Source organism: Cherax quadricarinatus, chromosome 11 (assembly GCF_038502225.1).
Source record: "Cherax quadricarinatus isolate ZL_2023a chromosome 11, ASM3850222v1, whole genome shotgun sequence".
Taxonomy (NCBI): domain Eukaryota; kingdom Metazoa; phylum Arthropoda; class Malacostraca; order Decapoda; family Parastacidae; genus Cherax; species Cherax quadricarinatus.
In genome coordinates this window covers 46,853,204-46,865,276 of record NC_091302.1, presented here as the reverse complement: position 1 = coordinate 46,865,276, position 12,073 = coordinate 46,853,204, and the positions used below count along the sequence as shown (strand labels likewise).

General features: G+C 40.8%; 1 protein-coding gene across 16 annotated transcripts in view; it reads left to right on the top strand.

The window, feature by feature from the left end:
• Positions 1 to 12,073, top strand: part of Itpr (Inositol 1,4,5,-trisphosphate receptor) — a 590,630-nt gene that overhangs the window by 244,544 nt on the left and 334,013 nt on the right. For all 16 annotated transcript variants that reach the window (XM_070084086.1, XM_070084085.1, XM_070084080.1 and 13 more), the window contains 2 exons: positions 3,745 to 3,875; positions 5,978 to 6,103. In XM_070084086.1, the coding sequence (XP_069940187.1) occupies positions 3,745 to 3,875; positions 5,978 to 6,103 (257 nt within the window). The remainder of the gene's footprint in view (positions 1 to 3,744; positions 3,876 to 5,977; positions 6,104 to 12,073) is intronic.

The following is a 12,073-nucleotide window of genomic DNA, read 5'->3' as shown; positions in this document are numbered from 1 at the left end:
CATACCGCACGCATCGCATACCGTACAATCCGCATACCGCTCGCTTTTTTCGCAAAAATTTTGCCTCGCATACCGCCCAAAAACCCGCTCACTGCTCTTTGTCCGAGACGCGTCCAATGTGCGGCCTGAGCCACGCTCACATGTTCCGCCGGTGGCATTGTTTACCAGCCAGCCTCCGCGGTAACATCCAAGCATACAATCGGAACATTTCGTATTATTACAGTGTTTTTGGTGATTTTTTCTGGAAAATAAGTGACCATGGGCCCCAAGAAAGCTTCTAGTGCCAACCCTACAGCAATAAGGGTGAGAATTACTATAGAGATGAAGAAAAAGATCATTGATAAGTATGAAAGTGGAGTGCGTGTCTCCGAGCTGGCCAGGTTGTATAATAAACCCCAATCAACCATCGCTACTATTGGTGGTACAGCTGCTGTACCACCGTCAGCTGCTGCTGCACTGTCAGCTGCTGCTGCTGTTGTACCACCGTCAGCTGCTGCTGCTGCTGTAGCATCATCTGCTGCTGCTGTAGCATCGTCTGCTGCTGCTGTAGCATCGTCTGCTGCTGCTGTAGCATCGTCTGCTGCTTCTGTAGCATCGTCTGCTGCTGCTGTAGCATCGTCTGTTGCTGCTGTAGCATCGTCTGCTGCTGCTGTAGCATCGTCTGTTGCTGCTGTAGCATCGTCTGTTGCTGCTGTATCACTGTCAGCTGCTGCTGCTGCTGCTGCTGTAGCACCGTTGTTGGTGTGGCTTATTGAGAATACCAAGAAACAATTAACCCCAGAGGATTTTTCACCCAGGATAACCCAGAAAAGTCAGTGTCATCGAAGACTCTCTAACTTATTTCCATTGGGGTCTTTAATCTTGTCTCCCAGGATGCAACCCACACCAGTCGACTAACACCCAGGTGAACAGGGAAAAATGCCTGGAACTAGTGCTCATATTGGTGAATTTAAAGCCAGCAAAGGTTGGTTTGAGAGATTTAAGAATCGTAGTGGCATACACAGTGTGATAAGGCCTGTTCTGGAAGAAAATGCCAAACAGGACCTACAGTACTCAGGAGGAAAAGGCACTCCCAGGACACAGTGTCTCATCAGTCATTGCTGCATCTTCAATAAAGGTAAGTGTCATTTATTCTTCATTTAGTAGAGTAGTACATGCACAATATATATTGTGCATGTACTACTCTACTATTGTGCATGTATCCTCTTTGTGTGTAGGAAAATGTATACTTCATGTGGTAAAATTTTTTTTTTCATACTTTTGGGTGTCTTGCACGGATTAATTTGATTTCCATTATTTCTTATGGGGAAAATTCATTCGCATACCGAACATTTCGCATAACAATCAGCCCTCTTGCACGGATTAAAGTCGCTATGCAGGGGTCCACTGTACTAGAGATAAGACAGAATGTAGAATTGCGGATGAGCAAAGAGGTTTTAGAGTGGGTAGGGGATGTGTAGATCAAGTATTTACATTGAAGCATATACGTGAACAGTATTTAGATAAAGGTAGGGAAGTTTTTATTGTATTTATGGATTTAGAAAAGGCATATGATTGAGTGGATAGGGAAGCAGTGTGGCAGATGTTGCAAGTACAGTGGACCCCCGCATAACGATTACCTCCGAATGCGACCAATTATGTAAGTGTATTTATGTAAGTGCGTTTGTACGTGTATGTTTGGGGGTCTGAAATGGACTAATTTACTTCACAATATTTCTTATGGGAACAAATTCGGTCAGTACTGGCACCTGAACATACTTCTGGAGTGAAAAAATATCGTTAACCGGGGGTCCACTGTATATGGAAGAGGTGGTAAGTTACTAAATGCTATAAAGAGTTTTTATCAGGATAGTGAGGCTCAGGTTAGGGTGTGTAGAAGAGAGGGAGACTACTTCCCAGTAAAAGTAGGTCTTAGACAGGGATGTGTAATGTCACCATGGTTGTTTAATATATTTATAGATGAGGTTGTAAAAGAAGTAAATGCTAGGGTGTTCAGGAGAGTGGTGGGATTAAATTATGGGGAATCAAATACAAAATGGGAAGTGACAAAGTTACTTTTTGCTGATGATACTGTGCTTATGGGAGATTCTAGAGAAAAATTGCAAAGGTTAGTGGATGAGTTTGGGAATGTGTGTAAAGGTAGAAAGTTGAAAGTGAACATAGAAAAGAGTAAGGTGATGAGGGTATCAAATGATTTAGATAAAGAAAAATTGGATATCAAATTGGGGAGGAGGAGTATGGAAGAAGTGAATGTTTTCAGATATTTGGGAGTTGATGTGTTAGCGGATAGATTTATGAAGGATGAGGTTAATCATAGAATTGATGAAGGAAAAAAGGTAAGTGGTACATTGAGGTATATGTGGAGGCAAAAAATGTTATCTATGAAGGCAAAGAAGGGAATGTATGAAAGTATAGTAGTATCAACACTCTTATATGGGTGTGAAGCTTGGGTTGTAAATACTGCAGTGAGAAGGTGGTTGGAGGCAGTGGAGATGTCCTGTCTAAGGGCAATGTGTGGTGTAAATATTATGAAGAAAATTTGGAGTGTAGAAATTAGGAGAAGGTGTGGAGTTAATAAAAGTATTAGTCAGAGGGCTGAAGAGGGTTTGTTGAGGTGCTTGGTCATTTAGAGAGAATGGATCAAAATAGAACGACATGGAGAGCATATGAATCTGTTGGGGAAGGAAGGCGGGGTAGGGGTCGTCCTCAAGAAGGTTGGAGGGAGGGGGTAAAGGAGGTGTTGTGGGCGAGGGGTTTGGACTTCCAGCAAGCGTGCATGAGCCTGTTAGAAGTGAATGGAGATGAATGGTTTTTGGGACCTGACGAGCTGTTGGAGTGTGAGCAGGGTAATATTTAGTGAAAGGGTTCAGGGAATCCGGTTATTTTATATAACCAAACTTGAGTCCTGGAAATGGGAAGTGCAATGCCTGCACTCTAAAGGAGGGGTTTGGGATATTGGCAGTTTGGAGGGATATATTGTATATTTTTATATATATATACTTCTAAACTGTTGTATTCTGAGCACCTCTGCAAAAACAGTGATTATGTATGAGCGAGGTGAAAGTGTTGAATGATGAAAATATTTTCTTTTTGGGGATTTTCCTTCTTTTTTGGGTCACCCTGCCTCATTGGGAGACTGCCGACTTATTGAAAAAAAAAAAATTGCCCATTCAGATTTAGATTCTTTATTCACAAAACATTACATGAATATTGTATGAACAGGTAAATGGTTGTAGATACATAAGGGACTAGAGTAATTTGAATGTAATGCCCTCAGCAGAAATAGGTATATTTTCTCTGTATTTTATTCAGATATAATGCTTAAACAAAGATCATTGTTAATTAAAAACATTTTAAACATAAAGAAAACTCACCTACTATGTAATGAAAGAGTGGTTAACAGTTTCGAATAAGCTTCCTTTTGAGTGGTAGGCAGGGTAAGCAAGTATGTAGGCAATCAACTGCCTAGCTTTGTTCATACTCTTAACTTCCTTGATTCATTGTATTAATGTAAAGAAAAGCTCTTCCCTCATTAATGTTTGTGTAAATATTTGTGTGTTAACCTTGGAACAATTGTGAAAAGAAGACTTGGTAACTGTGACCTATAGTTTGTAAGTGTATTTATTAGGAAATATGGTTTACACTCGAGAACAAGGTAACATTTTACTTAATTCTAGCATTGCAAGATTGGAACATACATATCCACCTCTTTGTGTTAATTTTTATTTTTATTTGTAATTACAGCAGATAGGAAACCTAAAAAGCCTCCTGCACCAATGCTTTCGGCTCAAGACAAGCAGGAGTCAGCCATAGATTTGGGTCTTGGTCCTCCACTTGAACCTGAGCAAGCAGATAACTACAAGCGAATTCAGCAGGTAAGAGATTATTATGCATTGTTGTAGATGGTTGCATTATGATACTGTATATGCATTACTGCATACTGTTGATAGTGGTAAGAAACATGTATTGCAAAACATTGTCAGCATGTAGGTTACATTCCTGAAAATCCATACGTTATATAAAATACTATTATGTAAAATGAAGAGCATAAGGGAAAAAATTGGGTTATTTGTATGTGCAACTTTTGTATAATTTATGTTTAAGGGGACAGTAATGGTGTTTTAAGGTAAGGAGAAAGTAAGAAGTTGGCTACATCACACTTTGGCTGAAAGAAGCCGGAGCCAGCAGTGATATGTTATTAAATGCTGTAAAGTGTTTTTGTGAAGATAGTGAGGCTCAGGTTAGAGTGTGTAGGAGAGAAGGAGATTACTTCCCAGTAAAAGTAGGTCTTAGACAGGGATGTGTAATGTCATCATGGTTGTTTAATATATTTATAGATGGGGTTGTGAAAGAAGTAAATGCTAGGGTGTTGAGGAGAGGGGTGAGATTAAATTCTGGGGAATCAAGTACAAAATGGGAGTTGACACAGTTATTTTTTGCTGATGATATTGTGCTTATGGGAGATTTTAAAGAAAAGTTTCAAAGGTTAGTGGACGAGTTTGGGAGGGTGTGTAAAGGTATAAAGTTGAAAGTGAATATAGATAAGAGTAAGGTGATGAGGGTATCAAATGATTTAGATAGGAAACATTGGATATCACATTGAAGAGAGGGAGTATGGAAGAAGTGAACGTTTTCAGATATTTGGGAGTTGACATGTCAGCAGATGGGTTTATGAATGATGAGGTTAATCGTAGAATTGATGAAGGAAAAAAGGTAAGTGGTGTGTTGAGGTATTTATGGAGACAAAACATGTTATCCATGGAGGCAAAGAAGGGGATGTATGAAAGTACATATAGTGGTATGAACACTCGTATATGGGTGTGAAGCGTGGGTTGTAAATGCTGCAGCAAGGAGGCCACTGGAGGCAGTGGAGATGTCTTGTCTAAGGGCAATGTGTGGTGTAAATATTATGCAGAGAATTCGGAGTGTGGAAGTAAGGAGAATATGTGGAGTTAATAAAAGTATTAGCTAGAGGGCTGAAGAGGGGTTGTTGAGATGGTTTGGTCATTTAGAGAGAATGGATCAAAGTAGGATGACTTGGAGAGTGTATAAATCTGTAGGGGAAGGAAGGTCGGGTAGGGGTCGTCCTCGAAAAGGTTGGAGAGAGGGGGTAAAGGAGGTTTTGTGGGCGAGGGGCTTGGACTTCAAGTAAATGTGTGTGAGCATGTTAAATAGGAGTGAATGGAGGCGAATGGTTTTTGGGACCTAACGAGCTGTTGGAGTGTGAGCAGGGTAATATTTAGTGAAGGGATTCAGGGAAACTGGTGATTTTTGTATAGCTGGATTTGAGTACTGGAAATGGGAAGTACAATGCTTGCACTTTAAAGGAGGGGTTTGGGATACTGGCAGTTTGGAGGGATAAGTTATATATCTTTGTATATGCTTCTAAACTGTTGTATCTGGGCACCTCTGCCAAGACTGATTATGTATGAGTGTGGTTAAAATGTTGAATGATGATGAAAGTATTTTCTTTTTGGGAATCTTCTTTCTTTTTGGGTCATCCTGCCTCGGTGGGAGACGGCCGACTTGTTGAAAAAAAAAAAATTACATTTAATTCAGTTATATTAAATTCTTGTTTTTGGAGAGCTATTCATCTTCACAACTTAGTAATAGTTCTTTAAAAGTTCTCAGTAAATGTAGTAATTTCATCCTTTCTTTGATCCTATTCTGGTATTCGACTATTAGTTTCTCCTTGTAGCCACATGTGCCTTATGGTGCTTAGAAGTTATTTATTTCACTGTATGCTATCTTTATATGATCCCGTATTTCATTATTGTCTTTCTCCTGTAAGCCAGCAAGGGAACCATTTTTTGCCATAGCTCCGGAATCTTTTTTTTTTTTTTTTTTTTTTTTTTGGCTTGTCAAAAGACAAGTAATTATACACTGATGTAATGCCAGTTCTTCTAAAAATAATATTGTGAAATGTTCTAGTCTGTAGATATTTTTTTACATTAAATCTCGATTAAATTCTTGGCAGATACTAGTGAGGATGAACAAGCTCTGTGTTACACAATCCAGTCATGGCAATCTGACACCAAAGAGGAATGAACAACGTCTTTTAAGAAATATGGGCATTCATAGTGTTGTTTTAGAGCTTTTGCAGGTATGTATATATTTGTATGTATGTATAAATGAAGGAAATTAAAAGTGAACATAGAAAAGAGTAAGGTGATAAGAAAGACCAAAAATGTCTAGGCAGTGAAAGATTGGATGCCTGTATCAGATTGGAGGGAGGGATTATGGAGGAAGTGGGTGAACAGTAAGTTTTCTTATGAAGCTCCTCTGTATGGTGGAATTTTTGGCAAATGCTATTGAAGGTGCATCCAAAATTGAATAACGAATAAAATGAAAGCCTTTCCATGCACTACTGGATGTACTTTTTTAATTGCTTTTATACACACCATGTTATATGGATGAGCATTGTAATAGATCTTAACATGTTTAGATATGTGGGAGTAGACATGTTGACACATAGGTCTGTGAAACAATGTGAACCACTGAACAGATAAGGAAAAGAGGTAGGTGGTGCATTGAGGCAGCTCTGGACAGCAAAATATTTATATATGGAGGCAGAAAAGGGGAGCTTGGACATCCAACATGCTTGTGTGAGAATTTTAAATAGAAGCAAGTGGCTTTTATGATTTGACATGCTCTTGGAGTGTGAGCAAGGTAACATTTAGGAAGGGATGCAGAAAAACTGGTTAGCTGAACTTGAGTCCTGGAGGTGGGAAGTACAGTGCCTGCACTCTGAAGGAGAGGTGGAGATGTTACAGTTTGGAGGGTCATCTGAACTGTGATGTAAGTGCCCTTCTGGCAAGATAGTGATTAAATGGGTGACAGTGAAAGTGCTTTTTGTTTTTTGTTTTTTGTCAGGTCACCCTACCTCAGTGGGAGGTGGCCAGTGTTAAAAAAAAAAGTGTGTATATACTAGATTATTGTGATTCCAACACTTTTATGAGTGTGAAACATGGGCTTTGAATATTGTAGTAAGGAGATGACTAGGGGCTGTGGAAATATGTTTGAGAGCATTGTGTTGTGTAAATTTTATACAGAGAATTCAGAGTGTAGAAATCAGATGATGTAGGGTTACCAAAGGCATAATTCAGAGGATTGAGGAAGGATTGTGGTGATGGTTTGGGCATTTATAATGGATAGAGCAGAACAGGTTAACAAAGGTGTATAAATTGGGAACAGGAGGGAAGGAGGGGTAGGGTTTGTCTTTTTGGTAGAAGAGAGATAATGGAGGTTTTGAGTGCTAGGGGCTTGAGTATCCAGTAGGCTTTTGAGTGTGTTAGAGTGATTGGAGTCAACTGTTTTTACAGACTGATGTTCTCTTAGAGTGTGAGCAAGTAGCATTTACGAAGGAATTCAGGTGATATTGTTTAGCTGGATTTAAATCCTGGAGGTGGGAAGTGTAATGTCTGTACTCAGGAGGAGGGGTTGGGGATGTTGCTGTTCAGTCATTTGACTTATGATGTCTGTGCACCTCTGGCAAGACAGCTACTAAATGAATAATGGTGAGTGTGTTTTTGTTTTGCATTATCCTAACCTTGGTGGGAGACAACCGGGGTGTTAAAAAATTATTTGTATCATGAACACACAATTTTTATCATCCTCATGAAAGAGCTGGACCAAGTGCTTCATGTAACTCATTATTTTGCATATACAGTGGACCCTCGGTTATTGGCCAGCTCAGTTATTGGCTGGGTTTTCGGCTCCAGGTTATCGGCTGTTATTTCGGTTATCAGCCGTATGGGACGTGTCAACCAGCCGGCCACCACAGCTTGTGCATCAGTCTAGGTGTGTCTGGGCAAGTGAGGAAGTTTGTGGTCATTCATCCAAACATTTTCATTGTTTTTGGAGGTTTTTCATTAAGTGCAACTGCAAAATAAGTTACCATGGCCCCAAAGAATGTTCCTAGTAAAGTTCCTCTGGTAAAAAAAGTGAGAAACACCATGGAATTTAAGAAACAAGTTGTTGAAAAATATGAGAATGGCCTTCGATTGCTTGAGCTTACCAGGATGTATGTGAAAAACAAATCAACAATCACTGCTATCCTGGCAAAGAAGGAACGAATCAAGCAAGCTGATGTGGCAAAAGGGGCAAATGTGCTAACCAAAGGCCACCAATAATTGAAAATATGAAGAAGTTGTTGTTGTTGTGGATCACTGAAAAACAGTTAGTGAAAGACAGTGTTGTGGAATCCATTGGTGAGAAGGCAAGGCAGGTGCATGCAGATCTTGTAAAGAAAATTCCTGGAACAAGTGCTGATGTTAGTGAATTTAGGGACAGCAAAGGCTGGTTTGAGAGATTTAAGAAGCGTAGTGGCATACGCAGTGTGGCAAGGCATGGCAAAGCTGCAAGTTTTGACAAATGTGCGGCTGAAAAATTCGTACAGGAATTCCAGGGGTACATAAAGGCTGAAGACTTCAAACCCCAACAAGTGTTCACTTGTGACAAAACAGGCCTGTTTTAGAAGAAAATGCCAAAGAGGACCTACATTACTCAGGAGAAAAAAGCACTGCCAGGCCACAAGCCTATGAAAGACAGGCTTACTCTTTTGTTCTGTGCTACTGCTATTGGGGATTTCGGAGTGAAGCCTTTGCTGGTGTATCACTCCGAAAATCCCAGTAGTGTTCAAGAAAAACAATGTCATCAAGAATAGATTGTGTGTGATGTGGAAAGCTAACAGTAAGGCATGGGTCACAAGGCACATTTTCAAAGAGTGGCTCAATGATGTGTTTGGCCCCAGTGTGAAAAAATACCTCCTGGAACATAAATTGCCACTCAAGTGCCTCCTGGTACTGGACAATGCTCCTGCTCATCCTCCAAACTTGGTAGACCTCTCATCTGTGGAATTACGTTTCATCACAGTGAAGTTCTTGCCTCCTAACACCACTCCTCTCCTCTGGCCCTTGGACCAGCAGGTCCATGGGCCAGAGGACTTTGAACTCTGTTTGGAGAAAATTGTGGTCAGGTTGTGCCTAAGAGAGGGATTTTGAAAGGTTTAAGGCTGACCCTGATGACCCTCTGCCTGCTGTGGATTCTGTTGTGGCATTGGGGAAGTCCATGGGGTTGGAGGTTAGTGGTGAGGATGTGGAAGAGTTGGTGGACGACCACAAGGAAGAGCTAACCACTGAAGAGCTGCAAGAGCTTCAACTTGAACAGCAACAGACTGCAGCTGAGGAACTTACTTCAGAGGAGGAGGTAGAGGGAATGAAGGAGTTGCCTTCTTCAGAAATTAACGAGATTTGTGCAGTGTGGACTGGGGTGCAAGCTTTTGTAGAGAAATACCACCCTAACCAAGCTGAAACAAGCCATATCTGCAACATATTCAGTGACAAAACTTTGTCCCACTTCAGGCAAATCTTAGAGATGCCAGAAACAAAGCACTCTTGACAGTTATTTTGTGCGACAGGTGTGCAGTCACTCTCAAGCTTGTCCTAGTGGCATTAAAAGACAAACAAGGGAAGTAACCCCAGAGAGGGACTTGTTGCCTGAAGTCATTATGGAGGGGAATTCCCCTTCCAAACAATAACCCCAATTCCCTCTCTCCTCCTCCCTATCTTCCATAAGTCAAGAAGAGTCATCAATAAAGGTATGTAATCCTGATTTAATTGTTCATGCATTTATTTTAATTCATTAATTAATAAAACTTTTTTGTGAATATTTTTAGTTGTCTGGAGTGGATTAATTGTATTTACATTAATTCTTATGAGAAATATCATTCGGTTTTTGGCCATTTTTGTTTTAGGCCAAGCTTCTGGAATGGATTACGGCCGGTAACTGAGCGTCCGCTGTATTCTTCTAAGTCTTTGATATCACTAATGCTTGCAGGGTTCTTTCCATTTTTTAAATGTATAATGTTTTCACTATTTTTGTGGTGTTGATATTCATTGAAAGTAATTTTAATGAAGCTGGTGAAAAGCAAACTCAGTTTATAATTTTGCCTTCATATAAACTTGCATCATTTTCTGTTATGGCAAAATATTGTTTTTTTTTTTTTGTCAATAAATCAGCCGTCTCCCACTGAGACAGGGTGACCTAAAAAGAAAGAAAATCCCCAAAAAGAAAATACTTTTATCATCCAACCCTTTCACCTCACATATACATAATCATACATAATCACTGTTTTTGCAGAGGCACCCAGATACAACAGTTCAGAAGCATATATAAGGATATATAACATATCCCTCCAAACTGCCAATATCCCAAACCCCTACTTTAAAGTGCAGGCATTGTACTTCCCATTTCCAGCACTCAAGTCCGGCTATATAAAAATAACCGATTTCCCTGAATTTTTTTTTTTTTTTTTTTTATTATCACACCGGCCGATTCCCACCAAGGCAGGGTGGCCCGAAAAAGAAAAACTTTCACCATCATTCACTCCATCACTGTCTTGCCAGAAGGGTGCTTTACACTACAGTTTTTAAACTGCAACATTAACACCCCTCCTTCAGAGTGCAGGCACTGTACTTCCCATCTCCAGGACTCAAGTCCGGCCTGCCGGTTTCCCTGAATCCCTTCATAAATGTTACTTTGCTCACACTCCAACAGCACGTCAAGTATTAAAAACCATTTGTCTCCATTCACTCCTATCAAACACGCTCACGCATGCCTGCTGGAAGTCCAAGCCCCTCGCACACAAAACCTCCTTTACCCCCTCCCTCCAACCCTTCCTAGGCCGACCCCTACCCCGCCTTCCTTCCACTACAGACTGATACACTCTTGAAGTCATTCTGTTTCGCTCCATTCTCTCTACATGTCCGAACCACCTCAACAACCCTTCCTCAGCCCTCTGGACAACAGTTTTGGTAATCCCGCACCTCCTCCTAACTTCCAAACTACGAATTCTCTGCATTATATTCACACCACACATTGCCCTCAGACATGACATCTCCACTGCCTCCAGCCTTCTCCTCGCTGCAACATTCATCACCCACGCTTCACACCCATATAAGAGCGTTGGTAAAACTATACTCTCATACATTCCCCTCTTTGCCTCCAAGGACAAAGTTCTTTGTCTCCACAGACTCCTAAGTGCACCACTCACTCTTTTTCCCTCATCAATTCTATGATTCACCTCATCTTTCATAGACCCATCCGCTGACACGTCCACTCCCAAATATCTGAATACGTTCACCTCCTCCATACTCTCTCCCTCCAATCTGATATTCAATCTTTCATCACCTAATCTTTTTGTTATCCTCATAACCTTACTCTTTCCTGTATTCACCTTTAATTTTCTTCTTTTGCACACCCTACCAAATTCATCCACCAATCTCTGCAACTTCTCTTCAGAATCTCCCAAGAGCACAGTGTCATCAGCAAAGAGCAGCTGTGATGACACTGTGCTCTTGGGAGATTCTGAAGAGAAGTTGCAGAGATTGGTGGATGAATTTGGTAGGGTGTGCAAAAGAAGAAAATCCCTTCACTAAATATTACCCTGCTCACACTCCAGCAGCTTGTCAGGTCCCAAAAACCATTCGTCTCTATTAACTCCTATCTAACACACTCACGCACGCTTGCTGGACGTCCAAGCCCCCTTGCCCACAAAACCTCCTTTACCCCCTGCTTCTAACCTTTTTGAGGACGACCCCTACCCGACCTTCCTTCCCCTACAGATTTATATGCTTTCCATGTCATTCTACTTTGATCCATTCTCTCTGAATGACCAAACCACCTCAACAACCACTCTTCAACAACCCCTCTTCAACTCCTCACCTTCTCCTAATTTCCACACTCCGAATTTTCTGTATAATATTTACACCACACATTGCCCTTAGACAGGACATCTCCACTGCCTCCTTGCTGCAGCATTTACAACCCAAGCTTCACACCCATATAAGAGTGTTGGTACCACTATACTTTCATACATTCCTTTCTTTGCCTCCTTGGATAACGTTTTTGTCTCCACAGATACCTCAGTGCACCACTCGCCTTTTTTCCTTCATCATATCTATGGTTAACCTCATCCTTCATAAACCCTTCCGCTGACAAGTCAACTCCCATGTATCTGAAAACACTCACTTCTTCCATACTCCCTCTCTCCAGTGTGATATCCAATTTTTCT